This window comes from Corvus hawaiiensis, chromosome 8 (assembly GCF_020740725.1).
Source record: "Corvus hawaiiensis isolate bCorHaw1 chromosome 8, bCorHaw1.pri.cur, whole genome shotgun sequence".
NCBI classification, from domain to species: Eukaryota; Metazoa; Chordata; class Aves; order Passeriformes; family Corvidae; genus Corvus; species Corvus hawaiiensis.
Window position 1 is genome coordinate 38,594,174 of NC_063220.1, and position 17,708 is coordinate 38,611,881.

Genomic DNA, 17,708 nt, shown 5'->3' on the forward strand with positions numbered 1-17,708 from the left:
GTGTGGGCAGTTCTCGGGACAGGGCTGTCCCCAGTGAGCCTGGTGGCAGGAGACATGGCAGCATTGTCTGAGCAGCCGTGGCAGGAGACGCAGTTACTGGTGATCGTGGTGGCATCGTGGTTGTCAGGAATCTTTTCGGGCTGTCATGCTCCTTCCAAAGGAAATGTTAATGGACATAATCGGCTCAGGCTCCTCTGGGCTTCATTGAGCTGTGTGGTAAAGGATTAGGGATGTGGGGTGAGAGGAAGGAAGCACAGCCAGCAGTGAAGGACAACGTAGGAGAGGCAGGGCTGGAGGATGAGAGGGGAAGGGTCCGTCTCCACCAGTGGCAGTGGCACTGCAGTGCGTTCCCAAGGTTTTCTGCAAGAAGCTTCTCAGTGTGCAGCTCTGTCCTGCGTGTTTGGACATCTGCTGGAAGCCCTCCAGCCTTCATCACCTGTGCTCTACTTTGCTTGGAGCAGCCAAATTGCTGCAAAAGCTAAAATTTGCTGCTGCTCTCAAATGGAAGGGGAATCCATTTGAAGGCACCATTTAGAAGGGAGTCACAAATCACCTCAAACATTTCAGCCTATTTCACAGATTTATTTGTTCTGGCAAGTGAGATTCCAGTGAGGAATGAACATTTAATGGCTGAGAGTTTAATATTTTTTCTAAATACCTTCATGGCTGCTTTTCCAATCTGGGAATATGTGTTAGTGTAAACAAAAATGTTTCTATGATGATAAGTGGGTATAAATGGAAAGACACTTTTCATGTGTTATCTAACCATATGTGAAAGAAAAAGGAAGGAAAAAGGCTTCTCCTAGGGTTGCTGTTCTGCTGATTCATGTCTGCACTAGGACCACAGGGGCAGTTTCCCACTGTCACTTCTTTTTCAGGCAGCCTTTGCTAAATATATTTGTTTTGATAAAACAAGAGCTGGGAAATGAAATTAATTATCTGGTGCTTTCTGGAGAATCAACTGGTCTTGTTTGTCCATATGGAAGGGGGGATGCAGGGGGAGTGATGCAGGGAGAAGTTCCTTTCCTGGCTTATTTCAGTTATTGTGCACATTATTTGCTTCTTTCTGACAAATTCATGTGCAGCAGCTTTTCTACTCTGCAGCTGAAAACAGTCCTGCCAATGCACTGTCAAGAGGAAGCCATGGGATGAGCAAAGTGGTGTCTTTGTGTCCAGAGCAGGGTGGAATTGAAGATGACCCAAGGTTTGTGCAACAGCCTGGAGAATCCTGTGATCAGCTGCTTCCGTGGCTGTACATCACTGGATAGCAGGAGTGGCACGGAGGAGAAGCAGTTTAGCAGTTTGGATGCAGTTTTACTGGAGCTCCTGCGCTGGTTTGCTCCCACTCAGGACTATCTGGTGGTTTGCTGGACTCACTGCCACCACTTGAAGGTTCAAATATTTCCTTGTAGAGCTGCTGGTGGGGTTTTTCAGATTACCACAGTGAAAAATGAACTTCTTCAGTATCTTGCCTGCTTGCAGCAGTCTGTAGGGTTTGGGGATGAATGGTGGTCTGGAAGCATGGAGAAATGAGGATTTATGTTAGAGATGTCTCCAGTGCATCAGTGACAGAGATTTTGTTCAGAGCCCTTTGATTTCTCCAGTGTATGTCATCACCTGCCAGCAGTTGCTTGGCTTTAATCTGATATCACTTGAACTGAAATAATTTAAGACATTTGCCATCCAGTCAGCTATCGAGCATAGACAATATAGCTATTTTCATTTATTTTTTGTCATTTAATCATAAGAGTACGTTCACATTTAAACTGGCCACGGGCACCATTTCACCAACAAAATAGAAAGTTTGGGAAGTGTCTGGAATGAGGAATATTTCCTTCCCATCCCTAACCAAAAGTATGTGTTTCTTGGATAATCAAGGTTGTCTGTCCAGCCTCATGCTCCGAGAGAGCGGTGAGCCTTGGCAATGCAGCGTTCCCTCTCCAGTGGCATTAGCCTAGCTAGGAAAGGTTATTACATCTGATCAGTGTTGAAGTCCTCTGTGATGGAAAGCATCACAGTACACCCCACAGTCACTTCCATTTTCCTGCTCTGGGTACCGGTGGGCTCCTGTTGTTCCAGCCTGTTTGGGGCCAGCTGAACGTCTCATTGCTGTTTGCTGTAAGGCAAAGATGACGGGCAGGAGCAGGAACACATGGCTTAAATAATTTATCATTTTGTCGCATTTTAAACCCATTTAAACTGGAAGAAAAGCAACCAAGACAGACTCTTTCCACTCTTATTAAATCACACTTTTGCAGCCTTAACTTCTCTGTGGCAGATGGAAGAACATATCCATAAATATGTTTGCAGGAGCCGCTGAAATATTTACGTGGCACGGCACACGCACACCCAGTAGCAGCTTCCTTCCAACAAGAAACCCAGCTGAAAGCTGTCTGCCAGTGTTCTGTGGAGATGAAATGCCATGCACCACTTTAAATTCTGGATTTGCATGCAACGAAAGCTCCCCAAAACAGATTGGGAGTATTAACCACGTTTTAGAAGGAATGGTGTTTGAGGCTGCTGATAGCAGCCCCACAGAGGTAGCACGTAAGTCCTGTCACCTGACAGATAAGCATACAGAATTTGGAATATCTCATCCAAGGCCACTGTGAGCTTCTTATTTCCCTCATGCAAGAGAACGGAGGTGGATACCCAGCCATTTTGTGTAAAAAGGGATCCTAAGGGCAAAGCTTTGTTAAATGGTATAGGAGAAAAGTAATTAAATAGAGGTGGATGACACTGGCAAAGAAAAGTGGCTTCCTCTCCTGAGGCTGGGGGAGAGGGCTGTGATTTCACATCTGATAAATGGTGGCCTTTGGTCCCAAATATCAATTATGTACCACAAACACCTGAAGCCCTTCTCCTTAACTCACATTTAACAAATCTCCAGATGTCTTAAATCAGTTTAGGACCCACCAAGTATTTAAATATGCAGGGCTGTCAGGCTGTGTAATGACAGGATGGAAAATGCCAGGGATGGGTGTGAGCAATGTCCTGAAAGCAAATTACCCCTCTTCAGTCTGTCACCAGTGGTGCAAAAATGTAAATAGCATATCCATGGACTGGGAATTTCACAGGGCTTGCAGAAACCTAATGCCTTCACTGCAAATTAGAGAGTTACAGGGTCGGGGGAGGTAATAGTGTGTATTCAAGGTGAGCCCCGTGTTTATAACCAGCACTGCATCTTGCTTGCCACTCCTGATCGGTCCATGGAGAGAACTGGCACCAGGTCCTGCCGGCTGGCGGACTTGGACAGGGGCGGTGGGGCTGTTGAGCTGCATCTGTGGTGGACAGCAGGCACGGCTGCTCTGTGTTCACAGGCTGTCTCTGCTCTGCCCAGAGCTTGGCCCAGGTCCCCCATCCCGTGCTGGGCCCGAGGGCTGACAGGAGTCACTGTGCTGGGGAGGGGACGCTGGCAGCGGCTCCCGGAGACTGGCGGCTGCTCTTCCTCACAGTTCATCCCGCTCCTCCTCGCTGCAAATGCAGGCGCTCCTCTGGCTGTTCATGAAGGGCCGGCAGCCCAGGGTCCAGACGGCGTTGAACACCGTGTCTGCCATGGATTCGCAGGCTGTGGAGAAGGAGAGGATGGGCAGGTAAGGACAGGCACTCTGGGGTGGCTGAGGGCTGGGTGGGAGCACCCCAGCCCAAGCCCTGCACTGAGCTCCATGGTGTTTGCAATTGGAAGCGTGGGTTGTCGTCTTTTCTCTCTGGGAACTGCATTTTTATAAATCCTGAGATTCCCTTCTCTTTTCTCCCCAGGGTGGCAACTCATTTCTTTTTCCCCTAAACCCTTCCTTTCTTGCCTCTTTCAGGCCTTACTGGTTGATGGATCATCTGGGGCTCTGCAAACAGCCCTGTTTACCAAACAGATTTCCCAGGAGGCCTCTACATTACTCCTTCTCCTCTCAGTTTTGCCTATGGCCACTATTAACCAACCTTTCTGTGCTCTTTTGGAAATTATGATGCCAGCTGCCAGCCAGCATGAAAAAATCCTACAACAGCGGACTACTAGCCCCTCCTCATCCCAAAACACAACCCTGAAATTGGTTGTCAGTAAATAAATAGGTTAATATTAGGTCTTTAGAGTTTATTTACTGGCACCAACACTGACTGCTGTATGCATAATGAAGTTGGGAAAGCCTTGCCTTTTGGGACTGTTTTCTCCTAGCTCAGCCTCTCCAAGCACCTCAGAGCTTCTGTTCCCTTAAGAGGCTGCTCAGTTGGCAGGCATTGGAGAGGCTGTGGTGAGTCAGTGGGAAAACCACTGGCAGATAAGATGGCAGATAAGAGCCAGGATGGCTGTGGAGGAGGACTGTGACAGGAGCTGCTCAGAGCAGCCCTGGGGACAGGGATCAGTTGAGCACAAGGCGAGGGGAGGATGGCTCAGAGGTTCACTGTGCCTCCTGCAGCAGCCAGGACAGAGATGCTGGAGGAATCTACTCCTACCTGGCAGAGGTGGCTTGGCTCAGCCCAGGAGTGAGGGCTCTGCTCCACCTCAACTCCCTAGGATCGAGGTGTGCTTTGCTGCTGCAGGCAGGAAGCAAAAAGGAACCATAAGAAAAAGTGGCAGGGGAAAATCTGAAGAGCTAGGAAGAAGTTGGCTGCATGAGGACCTGTGGATAAGGGTGACCATGAAAGACTGGCTGTGCTTAGCCTGTAGCACTTATATATCAGTCCACATCTTTGTTTCCTCTTGCTGGCCTGGGCACTCTTTCCATATATTTATCTGTGACTAGACAGGAAGGCATCTGCATTAGTACTGGTGTTGTGAGACTTCCCACATGTCCTAATCAGGCTGCACCTTTGGAAAACAAATGCATGTTTAAGGATACCTTAGAGCAGGGCATCAGCAGGGGTTACCAAAAAAGCTCTTCTCAGACTTGCAGGCTGAGGCTTTGAAAATTAGGCAAAACCAGAGTGGCACTTGAGCTGCTGGCACATCACTAGAGCTTCGTTAGCCCTTCTGAGCCATCCAGAGCTGCCTGCAGTGGCTCAACCACCACCCAGCCTGGTGTGTCCCTGGTGCCATCATCATCTCTTATCTGTGACCAGATCCCTGAGAGCCCTGTCCCTGGCTCTCCCAGTTTTGTTGGCCCTTGGCCACGTACAGATTTCAGTGTGTGGCTCACTGGCCCTGGAAAGCTTTTTGGTGTCCCGTGAAGGTGTCTCAGCTGTCTGGGAGTGCATCCAAGTTTTGAAGGAATTGCTTCCAGTGTTGTTTGTGTTTTTTCACACATTGTAATGTTTTCTAAATGCAAATAACCATAGGTCTCCAGCCTTGGGACAGAAGTGTGTGGCAGAGAGGGCAGATCTCTGTGTTCTCACCCACCTATGACCCACCTGTGACAAGTGCAGGACAGATGTACTGCTCCCCACTGCAGAGTTCTGCTTCTTTTTGCCCACACCCTCCCCCCCGTGCCTCCCTGCACAGGGAGTGTGAGGTGGGAAGCCTACCTTGCACCTTGGAGACGAAGCCCAGGCTGCGCTTGAGGTCGGAGCAGATGGAGTGGAGGCACCAGCGGAACTTGGCGTCGCAGCGGTATTTGTTGGCTCCACAGGTGTCATAACAAACGTCCAGCTGGTTACAGCACTTGGTCATGGCAGGGATGCCCAAGTCTAGCTGGGGAAAGAGAAAAGAAGTGTCCCTTGGCTGTGTCCTGGCCTCAGGCTCACGCAGCTGTGGCAGGGTGAGGTGCTGCAGAGCCCAGCCAGCTCCTTTCCAGAAGCTGTTCCTGATAGCTGGGGCAGCAGGAGGGCACATGTGCTGCTCCCTCACCATCTAAAGAAGGATGAGGGAGCAGCACAGCGGTGCCAGGGTGCAGGTTCAGCACAGGGTACATCACATTCTCTTCTCTTCTCCTCTCTGTGCCCCAGGGAATCAGCATTTGGTAGAGAGGTGGGAAACAGCCCTCCATGACCATGTTCTAGTTTTCATTTGTCAGACCTCATCAGAGAGCTCCATGTCCTTGCCAACAGTGCTAAAGGCCCCTTTTCTCTTTCCTCTTTTTTCCCCACAACCTGACAAGGTCCTGCTTTTTGGCCTAATAAATATGCCATAAGTATTTTTAATGCCTATTTCTCAGAGACGCACTTGAGGCCAAGGACAAGCACAGTGTGGTATGGGGAGTTCTGCTCCTTTGGAGTAAACAGTAAGCTTAGCTAATAACCCTGGGTGTGATGGGGCAGAAGGCCTCTCTCCTGAAGAGACTGGACTTGTTAGCTTGTTATAAATTATTCCTCTTTTTGCCCTTCCTCATGTAAAATTTAGGAGATGAATTGTTCCTTCCTTGCACTCATGATTGCCTGGGTACAGAGGAGGCACCACAGAAATGCCCATAAGGTTTGCAATGAAATAGAGTTTCAGGAATTAAACCTAACAAGAAAAATGGGCTGCAAAGAGAGGGGTTGTCAGAGCAGGAATCTGCCTAATTGCTGCAGACTCCATGGGCAGCAATAATGCATGAGCTAAGTAGGAATCCCTGCTCTGAGAGCCTCCTGGGAGTGCTTTTCTTGGTGATTCCAATATGATTTCATTAATTGCCTTTAAGATAACAAGCAGGTGCAGAATTAAAGCTGGTGGGTTTAGTTCGGCGCTTGGCAGAGGCAAAAAGTGTGGGGAGAGGTGAAGGGGCAGGTGTGGAGGTGAAGGGGCAGGTGTGGTAAAGGGTCAGGTGTTGCTGTGAGCACATAGGTTATTGTCACTGAGCTGTCCAGCACAGCTCAGCCTTCTGCTTCCCCAGAATGATCCGCTGGCGATGTGAGGAGAGAGCTGCATCCTTTGGGAATGCTGGCTGGGACAGTACATACACTTCCAGGTACCTTGAGCCCCAGGAAATGGGAGCTACAGCCGTTGGGTTCTTGGGGCTTGTAGTGAGGCCGTGGCATTGGAGCCTTCCCTGGGAAAGAAAGGACAGGACAAGTGTTAGGAAAGCTCATCTTCCCAAGACTAGGTCCAAACAGCAAGGAGTGACAGGCAGCTCCCCCTTGGTCTGCAGCCCCAAACACTACTGGGTACAGGACATCAAGGGGTTTTCTCTACATCCTCAGTTCATTCTTGGACTGTTGGTGTGCTAGGCCTTGCATGTCTGATCTTGCTCTGAGTAGGTCTTCTTGGTCCATTTTCTGCCCGTGGTGATGCACTGCCATGTTTTGCAAATCATTTCTATGCCTTTGATCTCTGCACCTTCCTCACTCTGCTTCTTAATATGCATAAAGGAGCAAGAACTCCCTCTGTGAATAATTATTTACCCAGTGTAGGCAGACTCCAGCTAACAGCCAGCTCTTACAGTACCCTCAGCAGCATTTTAATCTGATTTTTGTAGGGGAGCCTGGGCAGTGCCTGACCACCCTCTGGGGGAAGAACCTTTTCCTGGTATCCAACCTAAGCCCACCCTGACACAGCTCCAGCCACTCCCTGGGTCCTGTCCCTGCTCTGCGAAAACATAAACTGTGAATGCTCCAACAAAAACACGTGTGAGCTGAGCCTTCTGAAGCCCATCACGTCAAGGGTTAAGTTTCCGCTTCCCTGAGCACTGCTGGAGAATTTATATAGACATAAAATGGATCTAATTCAGCCCTTCAGGCAGGGTTGGGTTCTTTTAAACTTCATTTCCCCTTTTTGCTTCTTGTCAGCACCAGGAATTATTTAAGGCGCTTTCCCCATTTTTCTGTTGAGGTACCTAAAACGCCAGTGGTTAATACAACCATAAATCTGCTGTGCCCTTGGGAAGGCCCTACAGCCAAATGCCCCAGAAGGACTTCGGTAGGAGTGTTCCCAGCACCTCTCAATTAAACTTTGCCAGAGCTGTTTCGCTTAAATAACAGATTTGCGACAAATAAATAACAAACTGAAATCCTGACTGGCTGTGAGATGCCAGCAGGCAATTTTCCCTTTCCAAAAGAGCCTCGTTGGTTTTTTGGAAGGGAGTGGGAACTAGGACTCAGAATTCAAATGTTCCTGAACTGGTGCAGGAGGCAGAGGAAAGTTCAAAATCCACTGTGGGTTTTGCAGGATGGAGTTAAATTTGAGTGAATTGCTTGGGATATTGATGGTAAATTTTGTTCCTGCAGCACACTGACAGTTAATGGGATAAGATGGGAAGTCTGAGTAGGAGTGAGACTTCTTGGGGATGTGGAGATTATAGAACCATAGAATGGCTTGGGCTGGAAGGGACGTTTAAGATCATCCCGTTGCAATCTCCATTATCTAGTTCTAAGCCAAAGATAGCTGTGTTTCCAGATCTTCAATCAAGCCAAAGTCACAGCTATTATAATGTTTTAGAGAGTTGTCCTGAGGAAAAAACCCCTCACGTGGGAATTGTGCTGATCCACAAAACATCACACTGCCTTCAGGATAAGCCCTTGTAGGAAACCTGTCCCCTCCTCCCTGCAAAAAAAAGAGAGCTTTAAAATTTGTAAAGTGCCCCTTGGTACTCTTTCTCAGCTAGGTCAAGTCCAAGACACCACAACTAACCTCTCTCCCACATCTTGTTTTCTAGTTAGCAGGGAAACAAAACCAAAACAGGAATACCAGGTGTTCCTGCCTCTCTATGAGCACCACTCAGTGCTCCTGTTATCATTTATTGCTTGCCCATCCTGGCCATCCAGGCAAGAAGATAAGATTTCAGGGCACTGCCTTGTTGGCACAGCCCTAGAACTGAAGTTGAGTTTCCCTGATGCATTTGAATGCCTCCAGGCTGTTGTAGCTGTTCCAGGAGGCTGGAAAGCAGCCAGCTGGCTGGAACAGCTGCCAGCCATGCAGGAGGCCTCAGGCACTGCAGTGCTGGGACATTGGCAGCAGGAGGTGAGTGTATTCTGGGTGAATGGATGGTCTCGGGGTTCCTTGCACTTTTGGGTGGTCCACTGTTGTTTGTGTGCCCCAGACAGGCTTTGGGGAGAGGTGCCTGCACATACCCAGCCCTTCAGTGCCCTGTTGGAGAGCCTGGCTCTGGAGCCTCTTTTCCCACAGCCTGCAGGTGCCCCCTCATCTTAAGCCCTTTCAGGACAAATCCTGAGCAAAGCAGTGAAGTCCTGCCTGGCCAGGAGGAAGCTATGAGGGCTTCACTCTCAGCTCAGGCTGTTTGTTTCTCCTGAGATGCCCAGTGAGACTTTGTAAGCAGGAGGATATTTGTCAGTAAATGCTAGTGTAACCCTAACGTCCTGATTTAAGGGAGTTATCCATCAAGTTGGTTGTTTTCAGACCTCAGTAGCTGCTGAAAAATCAGGAGAGTCTTACAGCTGGAACAGCCAAGTGCCATGTGCTCAGCTGAAGATGAATGTGGCAATCACAGGTGAGTCCTGACCTTTACCGTGGCAAAGCTGTTATTGGTATCTCTTGGCTGAAATGAAAGTAAGCAGAAGGAATAATTTTTGCTTCATGCCTGGGAAAAAAGCAATCAGGCCCTGATTCAGCACAAAGATGGTTTGTGTTCATCCTTCCAAGCACAGACTGGATCTCACTGTTTTGGGATCATCCCAGCATCCTCTCTACTCGCAGTTTGCAATGTCTGTGCCAGAGATTAGGAAAGACAAAGGGTCCTGGAAGGGTCCAGCAAGACCCTTGGAGCCACGTGGGCAGCATTTCAGTAGTTTCCTCCTTCAGCCAGTGATTAATGAGTTGTTCAGCAGAGGATGAGGACTGGGCTAACAATATGCTTGTTTTCCTTTCCTAGGTGAAGCACTTCTCCAGTAAGATGCAGGATGCTCCTGGGGTGTGAGCAGGGATTTGTGCTGCTCTCTGGAGATGCTTTTCACAAGGACAGGCAGGGAGAGCCCTCTGGATGTGTCCAAAGGCAGTAACTTCTGCAGGATTTGGTGAGTCCTGAGGCTCCCTGAAACCAGCTCTGAGTATCAGCATTACCTCAGGCACACTGCAGTCCCAGCCACGTTTTTCCCACTGCCAGGGGTTTCGGTTTCTACATTAAGAAGGGCACGTCCCTCTCTGCTCTGAATCTGGAGCGTGGTGTGGACCTTGTTGCTGTGGGGTTTGGAGGGGCCACCTCTTCCAGGCACTGGGGACACACATGGCCCTCCTGAGCTGCTGCAGAGAGGATTGAGGGACCAGGAGCACTGTGGGGCTGTGGTGATGGGCTGAGGTACCTGGCTCCCTCCATCCCATGGGGCTGAGGTTCCTGACTTGCTGCTCCCTGTTTGCTCTTAGAGTGGGGCCTGGGGAGCAGAGCTGGCAGGAGAGGGAGGCCACATTAGATGGATATCAGGGAAAGGTTTTTCACCCAGAGGGTGGTTGAGCACTGGAAGCACTTCTAGGCTCTTCAGGGCAGTGGTCCCATGACTACCAGAGCTCCAGGAGCGTTTGGACAACATTCTCAGGCACAGACTCTTAGAGTGTCCTGCACAGGGCCAGGAGTTGGACTCAATGATCCTGATGGGTCCCTTCCAACTCAGCCTCTTCTATGATTCTATGACATTATTTACGAAACAAAAGAAAAAACACAGTAACTTTCAGACTCGCTTTAACCTTTCTATGGCCCCTCTGCCCCTGGCAGGGAGCTCAGGTCCCAGTCCTGCAGCATCTGTTTGTCCCAGGGCCCTGGGAAGAGCAGGAGGTCCATGGGATCCATACAGACTGAGACAGAGTCAGTGGGGTCTCCCCAAAGCATTGAGTCTGTCTGCAAAAAACAATGCTCCGGGGAGGAGAGGGGTTGAAATTCCTCTGCTCACAAGCATCTTTCCCAGGTGGTCACTAGGGGTGTGGGCTAAGCTGTGGGGAAAGGGGCTGACAGGCAGCTGTGGATGGGCAGGCTGAGGTGACAGAACACTGCTGTGGGACAGTTGTAGGAGGCTGAGGAGAGGGTACAGTCTTTGGGAAAACTCCTGGCTGGTTCCCAAGCAGGTTGTTTCCACAGGTACCCTGGTGATGGCCAGTGCTGCCCCTGTCACCCCACAGACCTGCAGCTCTGTGCAGCCCGTGCCCTGCCCTCCCTGGGATGTCACCCCCTTCATCCTGCCCCCAGGACAAACCAAACTTTTCCTTTTTGGTAAATCACTCTGCAGTCCAAAGCAAGCAGGGCTGCCTCGTTCTGCCTTGAGTACTAAAGGTTCCTCCCGCTGACATCTGGTTCGCCTCCCTGTTATCTCTCGTCCTCCAGCCCAGGCATTGGCCAGCTCACAACTGCTGAATAAGGACACTCCGAAGGTTGCTGAGATTAGGGCTGCTGGCTCAGCCTCCCCTCCCTGTCCTGTCCCAGGCTCCAGGCAGCTGGACAGCCCGGGTCCCTGTGTGCCCTTCCAGGAAAGCCTGCGTCCTCTCCGGTTGTCCCTGTGCATGCAGCACAGCGCCTTCGAGACCGGGCTGTTCTTGGCGGAGAGGGAGATGGGGGTTCAGTGTCCCTGTGCTGGCACTGGCAGAGAAGCTGTGACTGTGACTCCTGGGCAGGAGGAGCTGGCCGTGGCCGCAGGGAAGGAGAGGGAAAGAGGGGAAAGGGCAAGGAGAGAGGAGCAGCAGCAGCAGCGAGGTTCACTTACCATATCGACATCGGTACTGACAGACTCCATTTTTTCCCCCAAGCAGTTCCAAGAAGGAGTCGAAGTAGCTGTTCACCGTTTCAAAGCTGTCCCGGATGGTCTCGATGCCCCAGTCGGAATAGGATGACTCTGCCTGGGAGTCCTGGTGGCCGGTGCTGTCCTGTGCTGCCTCCTCGGTGCACTGCCCCAAGCCCAGGGTCAGGCACAGAAGCGCTGCCTTCAGCAGCAGCCGCATGCTGCAGTCCCGATCCCGGAGCCCCGGGCAGGGAGTAGCGGGAATGGGCTGCGTGTGTAGGAGGCACTGAGCTCCCCTCTGCCTGGACTTTAAACGCTGCCCAGGGAGCCGGCGTGAGGTCACCGCAGCCGGGGTGCAAAGTGCAGCGCCGAGATCTGGACCGCGTTCACCTGCCAGAGCTGGGAGTTCGCACAGTCCCGCGGGGACAGCCTCAGTCCCCCCGGCACCGGGGCTGCAGCTCCCCAAAAGGGACCTCTCCCTGCATGGGCCACCTCACTCCCTCCCCAGCCTGGTGGGAGATGAAAAAAATTCCTGCTGCTCAGGCAGCCTGAAGAGCACCCCTTGCCCTTTCCCCAGGCCTCCTGGGCACACGGGGGTGGGATGAGACCTTCACCCAGCCTAGCTGCTGGGTATATTGCTCCTAGCAAATCCCATGGGCCCTCGGAGGGGTTGATCCAGCAGCTTGGAGTAGTTTGGGGTTACAAACACTGCATTCAGGGTAATTCCTTGGCATCACCTCCAGTTCTAGGATCGATGTTGTAGATGAATACTTGCCTTTGATGTGGCTGCTGAGGGCTGATGTTATATGGCTGGTTGTTACAGCTCCTATGTAATGTAAATTAAACATGTAGCACAGGTGAGCCAGAAGGAAAGGTTGGCACTGAAATCTGAGCCAGGGGATGGGTTGTGGGCAGCTGCAGGTCTTGGCTCTGGAGTGGGACAGGCCTGCCAGGACCCAGGGGCCTGCTCAGCTGGTGGAGGGTTCAAAGTTGCGCATTAAAAAGAAAGCAACCAAATGAACATCCACAGCAAAAGACAAAGCAAACCACTCACAGAGAATAGAGAAGGGAAATGGTATGGGAAGGTTCTGGCTGCTCTTAGAAAGCTTTTCAGATGTGCTCCAGCACAGCAATGCCTCTCAGGAGGAGTTGGGCTGCAGGCATTTTAAACATATGCCAAACACAAATGCAAATTCTGGCATTTTATTGTTTTGCAGGAGATTCAGCCCTGCTGTGTTGCTGCTTCTGGAGGGCCAGAGCTCCATGGCACTGCCTGTGTCTCTGCACATGGCCCTGGGTGACAAACTCCAGACATGGGACAGCCAAGTCTTGGTTTCTTAGGCAGGTGAGTCAGAGAAGTGGGGAAGGGAGCAAACAAGCTGGTTAGTCCCTCTCCTGGGAAATGGTGTGGAGCCAGAAGCAGCTGCTGCCTGCTTGTTCCATCTGCTCTGAGGCCCATGGCTGCCAGGGCGGAGTTATGGGTGAGGGGATGTTTGGGAATGCAGGAGGTCCCAGGGGAACTTCAAACCAGCTTTGCCTTTGGGAAGATAAACCCAGGTATAGAGAACCCTGGAATGTCTGTGTCACCCCTGGCACACAGCAGAGGGGGCGCTGGGGAAGTGAGGATTTCCCTGCAGGAGCACTGGAGAGCTCGGGCCTCTCCTACTGTTCAGATCATGCTGGGGATTGGTCTGTCAGACGTGGGTGGAAATGGTCCCCGGAGTCTGTTGTCAGGGAGCCCCAGTGCAGGGAAAATTGGATTCAAGAGTCCCATGCTGTGTCTTGCAGTGAGCGGAGCCCTTGATGTCTCTGCTGGTTCAATCCCTGCCCCGCCTGACACTCCAGTTTGCAGTCCCAGTGCTCCCAGCCTTTGCCAACAGCCTGGCAGAAATTAATGTAAAAAAGAGCAAAACAGCTATTCGAGAATAGCTTGGAAATGTGTAAGAGCCCCTGGGTGTCTGTGTGTGGTGTCCTGCTTTTGTGGTGGAGCCTTTTAGGGTTGCTCTAAAGGCAATTCCAGAACACAGCTTTCTTTGTCATCCTCGGGCCCTGGTGACTGATCCGTGTGCTGCTGAAGGCGAACAGAGAGGGAGAAAATGCTGGCAGGACTGCAGAGGTTGCAAACCACAGGGAATGTGGGAATGTGGCGTGAGCAGGACATGCAGCCTGGAGCGAGTGGCTGTGGAGCCCAGGCCGTTTGCAAAATCAATTGGAATTAGGAAAGCCGAACAGGGTGGGGAGGGAGCAGCTGGCAGAGAGCAGAGAGCCTGGGTAAAGAGGAGTCAGAAACTTTCCTGCTAGTTTGTCACTGGTCCCGAAGCAAAGGTTTGTGAATAAAAAGCAGTTTAACTGCTTTTCCAAAACGCGGCAGCCCCTTCGCCCTGCCTGGGGGATGAGCCGCTCTCCTTCCTTCCTCCTGCTTCCTTCTTTCCCTCCCCAAGCCAGTCTCCTGGGAGGTTTTCAGTCCAGCTGCAAATAGCTTGGTTGCACCCAGACTTCAAGATCTGAAGACCAGGAAAAATGTCGGATTGGGTAAAAGCAACCTCCAGAGTTCCCTCGGGGAGTGGCTCAGCAGCTGCAGCAGTGAGGAACTCCCCGGCTGTGGATGTGCACAGTGGGAGCCTGCAGGCTGTCTGGCCTCGCTTTGACCCACTGCAGTTACAAATACCCCTTCCCTGGGCCAGCTCTGAAGATTTAAAGGGATGCAGATGCTTTTTGCTACGGTGGTGAACTCTGACAACTGGTTTCTGAACCTGCTCCTGACCTCGGGATAGGCAGCTCCTGACTCGGTGCATTCATTTCTGCCTCCGTAATGCTTAAATATAGCGCAGCCCCGGGCCGTGGTGAGTCACACATTCCCAGGGACACTGTCAGGCTGTTGGCAGCGTTCCCGGCTTGGGAGGGAGAGGTGGCTACACCCGTCCTGTCCGCTCCTGTGGCCCCCGCGCCTGTGGGAATGAGCCCCGTCCCCGACGGAGCTGGAAAATCCCTCTTGGCTCCGCATCAGGAGCCAAGCTCCGGCTCCTGTGGGGCATGCCTCATTCCGAGCACACTCCCTACGTCGTGACTGTGCCAGGATCCTTCCCGTGGCATTCTGCTGGGGAGGACTTGGGAGAGAGGGACGGGAGCCCCTTTTCCATGGGCTTTGGCTGGCTCGGGGAGTTGCTGGTCGGTGTTTAGCAGGGGGAAGGGGCAGCTGGTGGTTCAGGTTAGTGGGCGATCCGTGGCTGCTTCAGAGCCCGCTTTGGGAGCCAGGTGAGTCACTGATTACGGGAACGAGAACTGCGGGTCGATGATGAAATCCCCGAGTCCCTCCGAGCCAGGTCAGAGTCCAGCAGCCGAGGGAGGGTGGGCGGGGGTGGTTAAAGACCCCCTCCCTCCTGGGGGCCGAGCTCAGGTGTGTGGGCAGGTCCCTACAGCCTTGTGCTGCCCCCCTGCAGGAGAGCGTTCTGCCCCTGTGCTCAGGTGAGACCCCACCTGCAGAGCTGCCCCAGCCCTGGGGCCCAGCACAGCAGGGACCTGGAGCTGCTGGGGAGAGGCCAGAGGAGGCTCCAGGATGAGCAGAGGGATGGAGCAGCTCTGCTGGGAGAGCTGGGATTGTTCAGCCTAGAAGAGAGAAAACTCTGTGGAGACCTCAGAGCCCCTTCCAGGGCCTAAAGGGGCTCCAGGAGAGCTGGAGAGGGACTTTGGACAAGGGTCTGGAATGACAGGACACAGGGAATGGCTTCCCAGTGCCAGAGGGCAGGGATAGATGGGATATTGGGAAGGAATTGTTCCTTGGGAGGGTGGGGTGCCCCTGGATCCCTGAAGTGTCCAAGGCCAGGCTAGATGGGGCTTGGAGTAATAGTGGAAGGTGTCCCTTACCCATGGCAGGGGGCTGGAACTGGATGAGTTTTAAGTACCTTCCAACCCAAACTATTCTGGATTCTATGATCCTGTCAGACCCTTTCCTTCCTCTTTATCTTATTCCTGCCCTGTGACATTCACAGGCCTTTTTCCCTATCTCTGACCTTATCCTGCCTTTTCAGCTGCAGCTGCTGTGGTCCTTACCCTTGCTGGGTTCCTCCCATGGTGGTGACCCCCCATGGTCCTGCTCCAGGTGCAGCTGTGCCAGAAGAGCCCCAGGGACCCAGGTAGGATGGTGGGAAGTCACTGGTTGCAGTAGGCCAGGGCTGATCCAGAGCCCTTTCCTTCCCCCGAGACGCATCCTGGCAGGGGCAGGGCAGCAGCTCAGCAGCACAGGGTGGCTGGGGATGGAACCCAATCACCTTTCCAAAACAAAACAACGCTGGTGCACTTTAGGCTGATTTCCTATGCCACAGCTGCCCAATGTGTGAGCACATGAGCAGTGTCCCGGGGCAGCTCCCTACCTGCAAGCCAAGTGCTCCACAGGCAGCACACGGCTCCGTCCCACAGGCAAAAGGGTCAAGGCCTCTCACCAGCCCTTGCTGTGCTTTGTGCAGGTTCCTGATGACCAGAACTAAGCATGAGCTCCACTGCTCTGCGGGGTGAAGCTCAGGAATGGCTGTGGGTTTTGGTTATGGAGGAGGCCAGCCTGACCTTCCCACATGTGAGTTTATTGTGCTGTTGGAGTCTCTGGTGCTTTCCTCCCTTCACTAGAACCATTCCAGGATCAGTGGTTGGTTGACCTTCTGGCTTCAGGAAATAGGTATGTCACCCCTGGAAAAGGGACACTCAGCAGCTGACCCTGCTTTCAGCCCAGCATGATCTGCCCTCCCCTCTTGCAGTCCTTTAGGGCTGTGTGTTCCCAGCAGAGACACAAAGTTTAGTGTTGAACAGGAATTTGGAGTAGGAGCAGCTCCTGCACCTGCCCACTGAGATGGTGCAGGGAAACAAAGGAGCTTAGTTTCCACAAATGGTGATAAAACTTTGTGTGATCAGATTTATAGCAGCCACATACGAGGAGAGTTGGATGTGGAGGATTTCTCACTGCTACTGGCAGTGGCTTTTATTTTAAGCCTGTTCACTTTTTTTTTAAAACATTAAAAATTTTATTACAAAAAATGTAACAGTAAGGCAATTTCTCAGTTGTCAGTCACTGTGAGCCCAGACAGTTTTCAATCATGTTTAATACAAAACTAGATTCACACAGGAGCCACGCCAGGGATCCAAAAGCCCTTTGAGAAATGATGGGGTAAGGCAGAAGCAGCAGCACCAGTGTAATCCCTTACACAGTCAGCGTTGGAGGCATGGACACCACTGCAGTGGAGGAAACAGGGATTGTCTGCAGTTTGAAAATCTAAGCCAACCCTACTGCCATAACCTGAAACATTCCTGATATGCCTCAGCAGACTCAAGGTTTAATTTTGAGGGATTTTTTTTTTCCCCTTTAACCAAGTGAAATTTTCTACTGTCACAAGTAGAAAATTCTTTCCTGAAGAATTATCTGTGAGTGGTTCACTGCTTTAAGAAGTCGTGCACCAGAACATTTGTACTCCCCAAGCAATGCCTGAGACTGATGCTGTTTAATACTGGAAATACTCACTGGCATTGAGGTGAGGGAGGGAACTGCTGACCAAAATTCCCCATCTCTGGCTTTTTTTTCGTCCTTTGGTGATTGTTGAATAGAGTTGGGACAGCAAGAGCAAATGCTTTCCACACCTGTTCCTGATGGCAGTACAGGGATTTTGCTTTGTGCTCCTTTACAAGGTAGGACTGGCATTTATGGATGCCCCACACTGTTCACAGGACCCTTGTACTTGCAGGGAGGGGGTGGGAGTTACCTGCAGCCATAGTTACCTTTTTGGAACTTTACAAACTAAAAGAGAGGGGAAAGAGAAAAGAGAGAACCATGGAGAGGAACAGAGCCCGATGGAAAAGTGAGAAAACTCAGGTAGGCACAAATGTTAGGGGTTTGGGGTTTTTTTAATTATTACAATTTAGTGCTCAAAGATCAGCTCTGCTAACCCCGTTCTGGGGTGAATTTATTTAGATCAGCTCCTGCTCTTGGTAAAGGAGCAGTACAGATGTGAGGGGGGGACTGTGCACTTTGTGTTCTCAAGTTATGGATGGACCTTGTTTTCCAGCTGCCAAAAGCCAGGCAGAATTCAGGAAGGTGCAGGGCTAGGGATGGGCAGTTCTGTGGGTCCCACTGCTACCAGGCTCAGTAGAAATTTAACAATCTGTTTTCCAGCAAAGACTTTTTAAAGTGTCTTCTAAAAGTATGCAGTTCCTCCAACTATAGTACC

At 51.4% G+C, this 17,708-nt stretch overlaps 1 protein-coding gene and 1 long non-coding RNA gene across 4 annotated transcripts; one reads left to right on the forward strand and one right to left on the reverse strand.

The window, feature by feature from the left end:
- Positions 1 to 561: 561 nt before the first annotated feature.
- On the reverse strand, positions 562 to 11,811 carry PLA2G12B (phospholipase A2 group XIIB). Of its 2 annotated transcripts, none has more exons than XM_048311137.1 (4): positions 11,485 to 11,811; positions 6,820 to 6,896; positions 5,455 to 5,620; positions 562 to 3,568 (listed from the first exon to the last, which is right to left on the reverse strand). In XM_048311137.1, exons 1-4 carry the CDS (start codon positions 11,717 to 11,719, stop codon positions 3,450 to 3,452), a joined length of 597 nt encoding a protein of 198 aa, XP_048167094.1. In that variant the 5' UTR covers positions 11,720 to 11,811; the 3' UTR covers positions 562 to 3,449. The 2 variants fall into 2 exon arrangements, with proteins under 2 accessions (XP_048167094.1, XP_048167093.1); XM_048311136.1 differs by having other exon boundaries at positions 6,808 to 6,896.
- LOC125329340 lies at positions 3,522 to 17,290 on the forward strand. Of its 2 annotated transcripts, XR_007205129.1 has the most exons (5): positions 3,522 to 3,593; positions 9,672 to 9,813; positions 11,531 to 12,844; positions 15,528 to 15,632; positions 15,963 to 17,290. It is a non-coding gene; the product is annotated as an uncharacterized LOC125329340 (long non-coding RNA). The 2 variants fall into 2 exon arrangements; XR_007205128.1 differs by lacking the exon at positions 3,522 to 3,593 and having other exon boundaries at positions 7,583 to 9,813.
- Positions 17,291 to 17,708: the final 418 nt, after the last annotated feature.